The 16,311-nt window shown below is 41.4% G+C and overlaps 1 protein-coding gene across 2 annotated transcripts in view; it reads left to right on the top strand.

Annotated features, from left to right (window-relative positions):
* The window catches only part of PDE6A (phosphodiesterase 6A), a 69,214-nt gene that overhangs the window by 12,519 nt on the left and 40,384 nt on the right, over window positions 1–16,311 (top strand). For both annotated transcript variants that reach the window (XM_073801861.1, XM_019924711.3), the window contains 2 exons: window positions 9,008–9,082; window positions 14,054–14,118. In XM_073801861.1, the coding sequence (XP_073657962.1) occupies window positions 9,008–9,082; window positions 14,054–14,118 (140 nt within the window). The remainder of the gene's footprint in view (window positions 1–9,007; window positions 9,083–14,053; window positions 14,119–16,311) is intronic.

Here is a 16,311-nt window from a genome sequence, read left to right as displayed (position 1 = left end):
TACTGAGCCTGCACATCTGGAGCCTGTGCTCCGCAACAAGAGAGGCCGCGATAGTGAGAGGCCCACGCACCGCCATGAAGAGTGGCCCCCGCTTGCCACAACTAGAGAAAGCCCTCTCACAGAAAGGAAGACCCAACACAGCCATAAATAAATAAATAAATAAATTTTAAAAAAACAAAAAAACAACAAAAAAACAAACTTATGGTTACCAAAGGGGAAATGTGGAGAGGAGGGATAAATTAGGAGTTTGGAATTAACATATACACACTACTATATATAAAATAGATAATCAACAAGGACCTGTAGCACAGGGAAATCTACTCAATATTCTGTAATAACCTATATGGGAAAAGAATCTGAAAAAGAATGGATATATGTATATATATAATGGAATCACTTAGCTGTATACCTGAAATTAATACAACTTTGTAAATCAACTATACTCCAATAGAAAATAAAAATTAAATTAAAAAAAGAAATAGAAAATCTAACTAGACCTATAACAAATAAAAAGATCGAGTTAGTAATTTAAAAAAACTTCCTACAAAGAAAAGCCCACAGCCACATATTTTCACGGATGAATTCCACCAAATATTCAAAGAAAAATTAATGCCAATCCTTCACAAACTCTTACAAAAATAAAAGAGGATGGAACATTTCCCTACTCATTCTATGAGGCCAGTATTACCCTGACACCAAAGATATCACAAGAAAAAACCCTACAGACCAAAAACCCTACAGAATACAGATGCAAAAAATCTTCAACAAAATACTAGCAAAGTAAAACCCTGGTCACATATAAAAACCATGGTCAATTGATTTTCAACAAGGGTGGCAAGACCATTCAAAGGGGAAAGAATAGTCCTTTTAACAAATGGTGCTGGAATAACTGGATATCCACATGCTAAAGAATGAATTTGGGGTCCTACTTCACATCATATACAAAAATTAACTCAAAATGGAGCACAAAGCTTAAACTATAAAATCTCTTAGAAGAAAACATAGATGTAAAATCTTTGTGGCCTTGGATTAGGCAACAGTTTCTTCGATATGACATCAAAAGCACTAGTAACCAAAGGAAAACCAGATAAATTGGGCTCCATCAAAATCTAAAACATTTGTGCTTGAAAGGACACTAATGAAGAAAGTGAAAAGACAATCCATAGAATAGGAGAAAATATTTGCAAATCGTATGTCTGATAAAGGTCTAGTATGTAGAATATAAAAAGAACTCTTAAAATTAGGAGTATGGACAGACTTAGAGAACGAACTTATGGTTACCAAGGGGGAAGGGTGGGGAGAAGGGATAGTTAGGGAGTTTGGGATAGACGTGTACACACTGCTGTCTTTAAAATGGATAACCAGGTAGGTCTCTTCCGGAGACATGGGGAAAGTGAGGGGCCTGCGGGCCTGGGTGCACCAGGCTACCGTGAGGTCCACAGCGGAGGCCACGCCCGGCCCCAGGCCCCCCACATGGGAGGCAGCCCCTCTGTAGGCCTCGGCTGGCGGAGTCGGGGGGACGGAGTGGCATGAATGCCAATGTCTTTGCTGGGACCACGAAAGACCCCAGTGCCTTGGTGCTGAAGATGGGCATGGACGCAAGGGGCATCACCTCCATCAGGAGAGGTGCCGAGGCCAAGGCTGTTTTGCCCAAGAAGGAGAAGCTGAAGCTGAGGTGTAAGAGGTGGCTGTAGAGGGATGCAGTTTCAATCCCTGGTCTGGGAACTAATCCCATATGCAGCGGGGCAACTAAGCCTACGCGCTGCAAATACTGAGCCTGCGTGCTCGGTGCCACAACCAAGAGAAGCCCGCACACCACAACGAAGAGCCCACGTGCCTCAAGGAAGAGCCAGCGCAGCCAAAATAAAATTTTTAAAAATAAAATAAAATAAAATGGATAACCAACAAGGACCTACTGTATAGCACAGGGAACTCTGCTCAACGTTATGTGGCAGCCTGGCTGAGTCACTCTGCTGTGCACCTGAGACTATCACAACATTGTTAATCAGCTATAATATAAAATAAAAAGTTAAAAAAAAATTAGGAGTATGGGATTAACAGATACGAATTACTATACGTAAAATAGATAAGCAACAAGGATTTACTGTATAGCACAGGGAACTATACTCAATATCTTGTGATAACCTATAATGGAAAAATATATATATATAACAATCACTTTGCTGCACACCTGAAACTAACACAAAATTGTAAATCCACTATACTTCAATTTTTTTTTAAGTTTGATGCTTTGCTCATGAAGGGAAAAAATAACTTCCTACAACTCAACAATAAAAAGATAACCCAATTAAAAAAAAAAGTAAAATGAAATAAATAAACATTGCTGGGTTACACAATAGTCTGCCTTTTTTACATAATGTTCTGTGAACATAATTTTTATCAGTACATGTGGATTCTTTTAAGACAACATACATACACATAACATACACACAGAAAAGAGCGCTAATTACAGGAGAATAGTTCGATGAATTACCACAGAATGAACATACCACTTAACTACCACCAAGATCAAGAAATAGAACATAACTGGCTCCTTTCTTACCCCTTTCCAGTAAGTCCCACCCCTTCCTCCCTAAAGGTAACCACTATCTGACCTTTAAAGCCATGTGAGTTTTGCCTATCTTTGAAGTTCATATAAATGGAATCATATAAATACATACTCTTTTGCGTCTGGCTTCTTTTGATCAACCTTTGGGTTGTAAGATTCATTCTGATTGCTCCTCATAGCATTAGTTCATTAATTTTCATTCTTGTGGAATATTCTATTATATGAATAATCTGCAAAGTATTTATTTATTCTACTGTTGATGGACATTTGCATTTTCAGCTGTGGACTTTTATGAATATTGCTATTATGAACACTCTAGAACATATTTTTTGGTATACAGTTGGACTCATTTCCCTGGGAGTAGCAATTCTGGGTAATAGCTTTTTTTTTTTTTTTTAGTATTTATTTATTCATGGCCACGTCGGGTCTTAGTTGCAGCATGCAGGATCTTTCCTTGTGGTGCACAGGCTTCTCTCTAGTTGTGGTGCATGGGCTCCAGAGCACGTGGGCTCGGTAGTTTGTGACGCACAGGCTCTCTAGTTGAGGTGCGCGATCTCAGTAGCTGTGGCACACGGGCTTAGTTGCCCCGTGGCATGGGGGATCTCAGTTCCCTGACCAGGGATCGAACCTGCGTCCCCTGCATTAGAAGGCAGATTGTCAACCACTGGACCACCAGGGAAGTCCCTAGCTTTTTTTTTAATTGAAGTACAGTTGATGTACAATATTGTATAAGTTACTGGTGTACAATATAGTGATTCACAATTGTTAAAGATAAGAATTACCTTTAGTATTACTCTTCTGGGTAATAGTTTTGATATTGCCAATCTGATTTTCAAAATTATTGTACCATTTTACCCTCCCACCAGCAATGTAGGGGGTGTCCTCACTAATACTTGGTATTGCCATCTTACTAATTTAGCCATTTTGGTGGGTGTGTAGTGTTATCTCTTTGGGTATTAACATGTGTCACCTAATGACCAGGAAGCTTTATGTTTATTGACCATTTGGATATCTTTTGTGAAGTGCCTGTTCAAGTCTTTTCCCCATTTTTTTCATTCTATTGTATGTTTTTATCTTACTTATTTGTCAGAGTTCTTAACAAATTCTGGATATGGGTCCTCTGTTGAATGCAACATTGCAAATATCTTCTCTCATACTGTGCTCTCATTATCTTATGTTTTGATAAATGTAAGTTTTAAATTATAATGTAGCCCAATTTATCAATCTTTTCCTTTATGGTTATTGGTTTTTATGCCCTCTTTAAGAAACCTTTCCTGGCCCCAAGGTGATAAAGATATTCACCTATGTTAACTTCTAAAAGCCTTATTGTTTGAACTTTCACATACAGCTCTACAATCTACCTGACATTTCTAAAATGTATAGCATGAAGTAGTGTCAATATTAATTTTTCCCATACAGATATCCAATTGACCAGTACTTGAAAAGACCATCCTTCTCCCCCACTGTTCTACTGAAAAGACCATCTTTCTCTATCATACCTCTATCATCAATCAAGTGTCCATATATTGGGTCTGTTTCTGGACTATTTTGTTCCCTTGGTATATTTATCTATTCTTCTGCAATACCATACTGTGTTAATTATAGTACCTCTATAAAATATCTTGATATGCAGTGGTAAAAGACCTCTAAGTTTGTCATTATATACTAGAGTTTTTCATCATGTTTTATGTCTCTTACACTCCTTTCTGTATTTCCCGCCCTTTTATATTTTTGTTTTTTAGTTTGACTATTTCTTCTGATCTACCCATGAATCTTCAGTTGTGTCTAATTGGCTGTTAAAACTATCTATTGAGTTCTTAATTTCAGGTATTTTTCAATTTTAGAATTTCCATTTCATCTTTCTTGAGGTTTCCAGTGCTCTTCTAAAATTCTCTATTCTGTATTTGATTTCTTGGACATAATCAGTTATTTTAGAGTCTGGGTCTGAGAGCTATAATATCTGTAGATATATTCTATGGCTGTCTTTCTATAGTCTGTTTTATCTCTTGATTTTCAGTTAATCCTTATCTTGTACATGACTATTTATTTTTGTTTGAACATTAGAGACATGTATAAAACATTTTAGAGATGATTTGAAACTCTGGGCAATGTTATGTTCCTCCAAAGGGGATTTATGTTACTTCTGGCTAGCGGTTGAGATAAAGGCAGAGCATCTGAATCCAATCAGGGATTGAGCTGATTTGAAGCTGGTCTTCAGTTTTTGCAAGGGATGTTCTGTTTCTGATTCACTTTTACTCCTGGGGTATAAACCTTTAAGAAGGGCCAGCTGAAACCTGGGTTGATTTCAAGGGTTCCTCCTCCTTGGCAGGCCCTGAATTCCAGTTTTATCCTACTAGCCCAGTAAGTCTGTGCAGTTTCCCAGCTGCTCCACAGCATCTTTGGTATCAGCAAGGCGATCAAGAGGAAAAGCTGAATCAGACATTAGGCTCACATCTCTGGGCTTCCCTTCTCTGTGGGATCTTGGCCCATCAAGTCCTTGCTGCCTTGCTAGCTCTATGATTCCTTCAAACAAATGTTTATATACACATATGCACACATACACATATACAGTCCAGATTTCATAATAATTCTCAGTTGGAGGACTGGTCTGAAACAAACTGGCCACCATTAATAGGAGTAGAAATCCTCTTTCTTTGTTCTTTAGTCCACATAGATTTACCTCATTCTTCTAAATAGTATGGATATACCATAATTAATTTATCCTTTCCCCTATTTCTGGGCATTTAAATCATTTCTAAATAGTCTTGCAATTAAAGACAATGCTATAATGAACAACCTTGGAGTTAAATTCCTGCACACTTGACAGAGACTATCTATAGGACAAAGCTGTGGAAGTACATTACTAAGAAAAAATTTTTATTTTGCTTTCCCAAAATTTTCCCTCTAAAGGCTAAATCATTTTATACTCACACTCGCACTGCATGAGAATTCCATTTCTCCAAACTCCTGCCAATTCTGTATATCATAAATCTTTTTATTTTTCCTACTTAAATGGGCAAAAAATGTTATTGGTTTTCTCTAATTGTTTTTTCACTGATTACCAAGTGAGGGTAAATACACTTATATGTTTATTTGTGAGTTAACTTTTTTCTTCCATATATTACCCAGATTTTTCTGGGCAATATATGCCCATTTTCCACCTTTAAAATTGAATTCTTTGTCTATTTCTTATTAAAATATAGGAGTACTTTATCCATGATATAGACTATATGTCTGTCACATAGGCTGCAACCATATTTTCCCTTTCTATGGATTATGTTTTAACTTTGTTTATGACATCTTTCATCATACAGAAGATTTAAATTTTCTTTTATGGCTTCTGCGTTTTGAACTTTGTTTAAAAAAGACTTCCTCAACCTTAATATTATAGTCTGAAATAATCTGATGTGTTTTGATTAATATATCTTCATCTTTCACTCATCTTTTGAAATTATCAATATGTTATGGTATAAGGTAGGGATAAATTTTGTGCCCCCCTCATAATTCCCCATTTAAAGAACAGTCTACCCTTTCTCCACTGTTTTGAAATGCCACCATTTTGATATGCCATTTTACCATATAACAGATTTCCATATACTCATGGGTTTATTATTCTGATTTTTGCCTTTAAAATAGCTCCCTAAGTGATTCTGGTGCAGTTGGGCCATATACTGATTTTAGGGAACCTCTGGTACTAGTCCAACTGTCCATTTGATTCTTGTAAATTCTTGAATCAAGTATTTTGCCAAATATGGCTAAATCCAGCAATAAGCACTTTTATACTCCTTCAGGAAGTAGCAAATGAATTCATACAAATGAATGGTTCTTTTTTTTAATCAAAAGAATCTCTGAGTAGTTAAATTCAAAAGAAATTTGGAGGTGCAAACTGAGCACCATTTTAAGGTGTTCAGTTTGAACCTTAAAGGATCTGAACACAGCTCTGAGCTGCAGTGTTCTGCCCTCTGTTTCTTTTGAACTCCTCCTCAAAAGGGAAAGTTACATTTAAGCAAGAATATCCTGACTTAGTCATCCCCAATAGATGGAACAATCTAGCAATGAGAAGTGGGCTGGGCTGCCTATAATCACTCTAAGAACCTAGGCTTCTCCACCTCCCCCGACACCACCCCACCCCAGGTAGCTAAGCTCTTACCTGAAGTATTGACATTATGAAAAAAGTCAATAAAGGTCACTGAATTGTACACTTAAACTGGGTGGATCATATGGTATATGAATTATATCTCAAAAAAGCTGTTTAGAAATAAAAAAGAGAGAGAGAGATTGAGACAGAGGAAGGCAAGCATAAACATGCCCCATATTCCACCCAACCCTTTGTTGATAACATCTGCTTCTCCTTGGGACAATCTTCAGAATCACTCAGTTTGACTTTGACAGTGTCAGCCCCATGTCCTTCTTCTGGTCTTCTCTAACATTTGTGTTCTCCTTTTATTACTGTTTTGGTTCTTACCCCATCTACCTTACTAAAGTTACTTGAGGGCTTAATTCTCTCCTCCATGACATAGCAGATTCCTCCAGGGCATAAACTGTGCCTTGTCCATCTCTCTCTATCTAACAGCAAGCATGTTGTGGAGCTTAGGTAAGTCTCCAGTTCACATTTTCATCCAGAATTGAATTGCTTCGTGTTGTTGGTAGTCAAGAGAAGAGCCCAACTGGGCAGAAGGGTGAGGATGTGAAATCTGAATTTCATGTGGAGTCCCTTCTGCTTGCCCCCTGGATGATATTAGAACAAACCACCATGACAAACATGTTCAAACAAGAGAGAGAGGTCAAGAAGCATCCTGCCCACAATAACCCAGAGCTAATGGATCATGGTCCCTAAATACCAGCAGATAAATGAACAGAGAAGCACTGGAGGACAGAGGCCTCCTCCGCCAGGCCCAGATTTGACCCAACACAAGCTGTGCAGCTGTATGTGTGGTAGGAAAACCAGCGGAGAAGTAGCAAGGGAGCGCCTGCATGGCTTCCCAGTTTCTTCTCCTGGGGCTGTGTGACCATGCAGAGCCTTTGCCAACCCTCTTCTCTCCTCTCTCTGCCCCTGTCTTTGCTAGTTGTCTTAGGTGTCATCCTTTCCTATTGGAGCCCAGATATGGGTCTATTCATCCATATTTGGCACCATTGTTTGTCCTTTCTTATCTGGAAAAAAAATTTTTTCCCTATTACAAAAGCCATAAATTTTATTAGGGAATAATTGCTAAATAAAGTATAATCTCATTCCAATCCCCCAGAGAAAACCAGTTGTTAATGCTTTGTTGTGAATTCTATGACAGCATTTTCTATATAAACACTGGGGTCACATGATTTATCTATTTTTGTCACCTCACATTTTTTTTTTTTTTTTTTTTGCGGTATGTGGGCCTCTCACTGTTGTGGCCTCTCCCATTGCGGAGCACAGGCTCCGGACGTGCAGGCTCAACGGCCATGGCTCACGGGCCCAGCCGCTCCGCGGCATGTGGGATCTTCCCGGACCGGGGCACGAACCCGTGTCCCCTGCATCGGCAGGCGGACTCTCAACCACTGCGCCACCAGGGAAGCCCCACCTCACATTTTTTACTCATCAGTGTATCATGGACATCTTTTTAATCAATACCTACACAACTGTAACATCACTGTTACTAGACGTACCATAATTGATTTAATAAGTCCCCTCCTATTGGACACTTAGGTTTTTTCTGATTTTTCACTGCTATAAATGATACTGCAAGAAACATTGTTGCAGCTAACTGTTTGATCACATGTTTAGCATGTATTAATACTTAAGGTAAATTTCTTAGCCATAGAGTCCCCATTTTCCCTCTCATGTCCCACAGCACAGGGAGTATGAGGGTGCTCCAACCTAACTCCCATTTCTTGGTTATTGATTAGATAGATCCAGTTCTTTTTTTTTTTATTTATTTTTTGGCTGCGTTAGATCTTTGTTGCTGCGCGCAGGCTTTCTCTAGTTGCAGCGAGTCGGGGCTACTCTTTGCTGCAGTGCATGGGCTTCTCATCGCAGTGGCTTCTCTTGTTGTGGAGCACAGGCTCTAGGCGCATGGGCATCAGTAGTTGTGGCTCTCAGGCTCTAGAGCGCAGGCTCAGTAGTTGTGGTGCAGGGGCTTAGTTGGTCCGCGGCATGTGGGATCTTCCCAGACCAGGGATCGAACCCGTGTCCCCTGCATTGGCAGGCGGATTCTTAACCACTGCACCACCAGGGAAGTCCCTAGACAGATCCAGTTCTGATGATATTGATACATCTCAAAGCACAGATATGACTGACATTCTCCAACTCTAGTGAATCTTGTAGCCCTTCCAACCTTTGGTTTCACTGAGCTCTGACCATCTTCCAGATTTCAGTGATAGATGACTCATAAAGGTAGTCTTCTTTTCTTAATCTTTTTCTGATCTACTTTCAAGACACATAATTATTGTTTTTCTCATTCCTAGGAATTTTTTGATGTGTGGCCAGTCCTGATGGGTGAGGCTCCACCCTACTCTGGTCCCAGGACTCCAGATGGAAGGGTAGGTCTCTCTCTAGCCCGTCCAATATGATCAAATGTTTAATGAAATGCAGACGAGTAAGGCACTGTAGGCCCTGCTGAAGTGTCTTTACCACTTCAGTATTTATCTTCTCTGGGTTGGGTTGTCTCCCTTGAAATTATGATAACTCCTCACAATTGCTCAAGCCCTGTAATTTGCAAGGTATTTTAATATCTCACTGGAGTTTCACAATAACCCGGTGGGACTGACAAAGGAGGAATAAATATTCTCATTCCATAGATGAGGGAAGAACTCCAGAAAGATCAAGCAACCTGCTCAAGGATCCACCCAGCAGGAAAACTGTAGACAATTAAAGCTACAAATAACCTTAAAATCTAATCTAAAATGTACAAATTGATAGCCAGAAGGTCAATTCCAGCCAATAGGTAAATGTGTTTGGCTACATACGTTTTTTTAGTTTTTCTTTGTTTTCACTTTAAAACAGTTTTGAATTGGCAGCTTAGCACTTAAAAATCAAGGTATTTCTGATAAACATCTAGATTCTCAGTTTCTTTTCAAAAGGTGGCAGATCAGTCAAAACTGGACCCACAGTCCTGCAGGGTAAACTTGATTGGAGCTGAGTAACGGCCGCCTCCTTGCAATGTGTGGCCTGAACTCTCTAGTTTGCACAGTGCCCCCGACTCCCTCTTGTACACCCCTGGCCTCCTCCTCTCATTTATGTTTCTATCAGGTCTCTCTTGGCACTTCAGTTTGTGACCTCTGGTTTCCTACTATTGCTACATTTTAAAGATGAGGCACAAACACTTTAGAGAAGCTGAACTGAAATGTGTGGGGATGTAAAGATGCAGCAGGGTAAACAGACCTGGCACTCAAATGGCCTATAGAACCTGTAGAATGACAGAATGACTTTAGCGAGGCCACATACAATAGGTAAGCAGCAGAGTCGTGTCCTGAATTGAGTTTTAGTCCAGCGTTCTTTCCACAAAACCTTCCAGCCTGTCTGAAATGGTATGTCAATTTCTGCTAGGAGGCCTGATTCCCCCCAGCCAACACTAACCCTACCCAAAATAAAGATAAAGGACAGCGTGTGTATGTGTCTGTCCGTGTGTGTGTGTGTGTGTGTGTGTGTGTGTGTGTGTGTGTGTGTGTGTGTGTGTGAGACAGACTTTATTTAATCTTAATTCAAACTCTAGGGATTTAGAATTAACACCCTGGCCTGTGAGCTTCGTATACACACCAGAAAGGATTTCAACCTTGGAATCTAAACTGTCTGTTCTGCTTTACCCAAAATGACCTTTATAACCTGGCACTGTCCAGTTTCAAACTACTCTTTTGCCCACACAATTTCATGATTTCATTTGGGAAGACTGAGTCTTCAAGGCTTACATCATGTGCTGCTGTCAGAAAACTATTTGGGGACGTTTTTCCTTTTTAAGTACAGCTTTTTGTGTTGGCATAGCTGAGATGTTACTACTGAGATTTTCATCTAATTCACATATGAGCTGGACTTGTTCCTAAAATTTAGAATTTAGAATTTAGAATTTTAGAATTTAGAATTCTAAATTTAGAATTCCTAAAATTTAGAATTCTAGGAGATAGAATAGAGATCACCATAGCTTTCAGACACCACCAACTTCAATTAACTTCAGTTTCCCGGGCTGCTTTAATATTCAGCTCTCTGAGTTGAGCCCTGAGGTCAGAGGTCATCTCCAATTCCAGGACAGCCAGAGAGCTATCAGGCTCTAACTTATCCTTTTGCCTACTAACATCACTCTCACACTTTATCTGCCACATTCACATTAGAAATACAATCTTCCTCTGGATTTTGACCAATTAACCTCCCCAAATCTTGGTTCTGAAGTTCCCCCAATGCAACTACACCTCACTTCATCTCCTCTTAAAAATAAAGCGTTGTGTGTGTTTTTTAATTATGAAAAAGGCTAAGTTGACTTCATGGGGAAAAAAAAATAGCACTTCTTTTAAAACTGGTATATTTCCATGCATGAAGATTTGGCTCTCGCTGTATGTGGCTCTTTCAAAGACCCTGTGTTACAGCGTCAGCTGCTTAGGTGCAAAGTGACAAAGGCACTCATTGATGGCTTGGTTTTGACTTTCCGAAGGCTGGTGAATTCCTACGTGAATATGGCCTTGAAAGCAACTTGGCTGAGCTACAGTGTGTGGAAAAAGTTCTGTTTACCTAAAGCACACTGAACTTTTTGTTGCTTTCTGTGAAAGCAAAATTGATTCTCCTGTGGGTTTAAAAGAAAAAAAGTCCAGTTCTCACCTTTCTAAAAGAATCTCATGGAGACCCCTGGGTAGGGCAGTTTACCAGGACCGGGGAGCCAGCAGCTTCCCTGGGAGAGCAGTGAACAGCCCAGGCCCAAGGACAGATGGCCCTGAAGCAAGAAGGCCATCTCCCCCTCCCAGAAGGAAACAGCTCTACCAAAGTCCCAGCAGATAACAGGGCCACCTTTGATTTCTAGAACCGCCCATAGGATATGACCTCACCGTTTTAAAATGTTCTTACCGCAATGTATTTATATTTATTGAAAAAGTAATACATGAGCACAGAGAACAGCTCACACCATACAAAAGAGCACAGCACAGAAATCCAGCCTGCCCTGAGGCAGCCACTGTGCCACTGTGAGCGGTCTACCTTTCCCAAATGTCCATGGACATTCCTGGGGGTGTGTGTGTGTGTGTGTGTGTGTGTGTGTGTGTGTGTGTGTGTGTGTGTGTGTGTGTGTGTGTGTGTGTGTGTGTGTATATATACATATACACACACACACATTCCACCACCCTTGACAAGTGTGATGATTCTATTTTGTGCCTTACTTTTCCCACTTGAGTATATTTTGTCATCTTTCCCTACCAGCACAGATACAGCTATTGGCTCTGGAGACATGCAAAGTATCCACTATGCCAGGAACTCAGTGTGCTTAACCATCTCCAAGTGAGAGATATCAGCTATCTCCAGACTTTTTAAAGCAGTCTGGTTGAGAGCCCTAGATGAGGAAAACAATGCTGTTACCTACATTTGGGAATATATCGATAGGATTTATTAGCATATGTAGAATTACTGGGTCAAAGAATATGTGCATTTGAATCTATGAGAGACTATCTATGCTAACTCTCCAACCATAGTCTTAGAATCATAGCTGGAAGGAGCTTTAGGGATTCCCTAATTCAGTTTTTTAAATTCCCAGATTATCTTTAGAACCCAAGGCTCCCACAGTGGCTGCCTGGGCCAGGGGTGAATGGGGGCAGAGGAGGACAGGAGAGGGAGTGAGGGAAAACCAGGAGAGATGCAGGATCTCCATTTACTCAACTCTGCTTCCATTAGGGCGGCATTACTTTCCTCTGCTTTATAGGATTAGGGCCCATGCTTTGTTGGGAACGGGTTCTGCTACTTGACACCACCAACAAACAAACACCACCGATTTTACGGCTGGGGAAACTGAGGCCCAGAAAGGACACATAGTGGAACCAAGACCAGAGCCTGAATCTTTGCACTTTAGCTCTATCCCTAACTCCATTTCATCGTGCTGTGGGGTTCACCTGGTCTTCCCTTGGGTGCTTCCTACTGCAGGGAGCTCATACCTACCCTGGAGCAGCCGATGCCATGGGAGCCGCTCTAGAAGGGTTCAATCACTGTAGCTGCTTCCAATGGTGGGCGTTGAGGAGCAGAGCCTCTCTCTCCCTCGTGAGCCTGAAGAAGGTCACGACTGCCCGTCAACTAGACACCCTTGACTAGATGAGGAATTTCCCTTTGTGGAGGTTCTGAGTCAAGAGGCCTTGATGGGGCCCAGGTATCACCATTTAAATCTCTAGGGCAATATTTCTCAAAATAACCTGTAGTAGAGGAACAATTTTTTTTTAATTTCCAATTTATCTAGGACTGATACTTTTCAGGCTATGATAAAAATCTATTATGCAAAAAGTAAAAATTTTAAAAGACATACAAAACTTGTCTTTTTAAAATTATCAGTTTCAACAGACCTAACCTAACTCAGTCAAATTGCTGTAAAAGTTTCTAAACACTGACTGTCAATTTCTGTTTTTATCTCATCATGGAATAGTAACAAATAGTTTGCAGACTGGTACCAGTCCAGGGACCACACTTTGAGTAGCCCCCTTTCTAGGTGAGAGTGCTACAGAGAGGAAAACACTATTTTAAGCTGTTAACCTTAAGTGACAGTAGAAAGAGCTCTGAGCACAGGAGTCAGGGGCCAAGGTTCTGGTCCCGGCTTACTGTCTTACTATAAATGAGTCCTCTCCTCTCTCTGGGTCTCAGTTTTCCTATTTGTAAAACGATTATTACTAACCTGCCCATCACGTTCCAATAAGGTAATGGATTTTTCCCTGGAGAGCTAGGGAAAAGGAACCACCTGCCAGTATCCAACCCCATGTTAGGAAGTCATGGAATTGAACAGGTCTAATTTAAGAGAATAGGGGTTTTAATGGTGTAAGGAGGTGGGAGGGATGGAAGAGGTGGAATGTGAGTTGGGAAGCATGAGGGATGACTGGGAAGGTAAGTCTGCAAGAGCTGACTCAGCGAAGAGCAGCTGAGTGGAGGAGTGAAGGAGAAAGGGGGCCGTGACCACGGAGCTGACCCCACATGGAAGATGGCTGGGTTGATGATGATGCTAAATGGGACAGAAGCCTCCTTTCACCTCCCTCTCTCACTAGACTCCACCAGCAATCTTTCTCTCTTTTTCCTTGTATTGAACCCCCAGATTCCCTTGGAACACTCCCTATGTCTCTTCCCAGCCCCAGATCCCAGCCCCTGCCTGGCCACTGTGGGCTGGTTCCAGGGAGGAGCACACTGAACCCTGAGAGTCAGCTGAGGACAGTGAGCTCCAGGGGCACCGGGACACGCCCTTAGAAGGTCAGGCTGGTGCTTCTGGAAAACCACAGGGCACAGGGTAAAGAACAAAGCCTTTCTCAAGAACACACTCCTGCTGAAGTACTGTCTCTATCTCTTTTGCCTAGGAAATCAACTTTTACAAGGTCATTGACTACATCCTGCATGGCAAAGAAGACATCAAAGTCATCCCGTAAGTCTCTTCTCAAAACATGTAGAATTGCAGGCACATTATCAGTGTCCAGAAGATACTCATTCCAAGATCGACACTAACCAAACCCAAGAAGGCCACACACTCTGTTCGAGGCAGGGAGAGCAGTAAGGAGGCAGTGTGGAAGGGTGGAAAGACCATGCAGTTTGGAAAATGAGGCTGGATTCTGACTCAGCAGCTGTGAGTTCAAGTCCCAAGTCCAGTGTCAATAAGTGGCCTGGGGACTTCCCTGGTGGTGCAATGGTTAAGAATCCGCCTGCCAGTACAGGGGACATGGGTGTGAGTCCTGGTCTGGGAAGATCCCACATGCCACGGAGCAACTAAGCCCGTGCGCCACAACTACTGAGCCTGTGCCCTAGAGCCCACGAGTCACAACAATTGAGCCCACATACCAACAACTGCTGAAGCCTGCATGCCTAGAACCCGTGCTCCGCAGCAAGAGAAGCCACACAATGAGAAGCCTGCGCACCGCAATGAAGAGTAGCCCCTGCTCATAGCAACAACAGAAAGCCTGAACACAGCAACGAAGACCCAAAGCAGCCAAAAATAAATAAATAAATTTATTAAGAAATAAATAAATAAGTGGCCGGTTTGGGCCTCTCTATAGAATGAGGCCATGGTGTCCGATCGCGGCTTTTCAATGATTTTCTATGGAGGCACATCTGGGGCCTAATGCAGAGGTTGAGGCAAAGGCAGGAAGTTGGCAAAGAAACTGACTCAGCCCCCAAGGAAAGCTTATTCTCTCTCTCTTTTTTAAAAAAATATTTTTTTATTTATTTAGGCTGCCGCAGGTCTTAGCTGTGCCACGCAGGATCTTTAGCTGCAGCATTCGAACTCTTAGTTGAGGCATGCATGCGGAATCTAGTTCCCTGACCAGGGATCGAACCCGGGGCCCCTGCATTGGGAGCGCATAGTCTTACCCACTGGACCACCAAGGAAGTCCCAGAAAGCTTAGTCTCTAATGTCTTCTTATATGACCTAGGAGGATAATGAAAAGGCAAGAACTCCCAGAGGGTGAGGCCTCCGACCTGCCTGCAGGTGGTGGAGGCTCAAAGGCCATTTTAAGGTTTCAACAGTCAAGAACGTTTTTAGTATCAGCTTGTACTTTTTGATCAGTAGAGCACTCTCCAAAACTTAGCTGCCTTGTTACCTATGTGAATCCTCTGTGGGTACCAAGAGCCACCCCACAGTTTTGTCTGAGGCTTGGCTCTCTTTCCCAACTGAACTGCAGACTCCGTGAGGCTGTGATCAGACTCTGTGGGACAGCCTCACCTTTGGTCTCTTTTCTGGTCCAAATGAAGGGATTTATAGCAGGTCACCTTAATCCTTAAATAGTGGTTGTGAGAGGCCGCAACTGTTGCCAAACAATTTTGATAATCCTGTCACTCAGATCACTCAGTTCTCTGGTTTATCTTTTACTGGTTGGGTATAAGAGACTGCTTCAGGTTCCTGAGTTTCTGGGTTCTCTCTGTTCAGTCCTGTTTGCATGACGACTGAATCTTTCCTAAACTCGTCTCTTTCTTTTTCTTTTTTTTTCCTTGTCAACTGCATACTCTGCCACCATTCTGTTTTCTAACCACTTCTCTAGAGGTGCCAGTTTATCAAACTCATTGTCTGTATGCTGAGTTATCACAGATCACAGTTCTCCCCAATGTCTCACCACTCCTCACCAAGTATCACACCCTTCTAGCCTCTGATAACATCCACCTTGCTGCCTTCTACAGTGTGGCTGTATCCACACTGAATTTAATATAAATTCTTAGAAGTAACTTAAAGAGATTATACTATGATGCAGCACGGAAACAAAAAGTGCCTTTGAATGGCACAAAAAGCCAGGAAAAAGGTATGAAATATGATAAAAATCTATACCTAAATGCTAAAAGAGCTCTGTTGATATTCATAGAGTAATAATTATAAGTTCAAAAAGCACTGCATTACAGATTAATTGGCAGAATATTATCTTTCTCAGTTGCATATAAGAAACGGTTCTTGGGAATTCCCTGGCCATCCAGTGGTTACGACTCCACGCTTCCACTGTAGGGGGCATGGGTTCCATCCCTGGTAGGGGAGCTAAGATCCTGCAGGCCACATAGCACGGCCAAAAAAAAAAAAGAAAGAAAATAACAACCAGTTCTTGTAAGAACTGATGAGTTCTGAGATATACGTAAAGAAATA

Source organism: Tursiops truncatus, chromosome 3 (assembly GCF_011762595.2).
Source record: "Tursiops truncatus isolate mTurTru1 chromosome 3, mTurTru1.mat.Y, whole genome shotgun sequence".
Lineage (NCBI taxonomy): Eukaryota > Metazoa > Chordata > Mammalia > Artiodactyla > Delphinidae > Tursiops > Tursiops truncatus.
The sequence above is the reverse complement of the archived record's forward strand: the minus strand, read 5'-3'. Positions and strand labels throughout refer to the sequence as shown.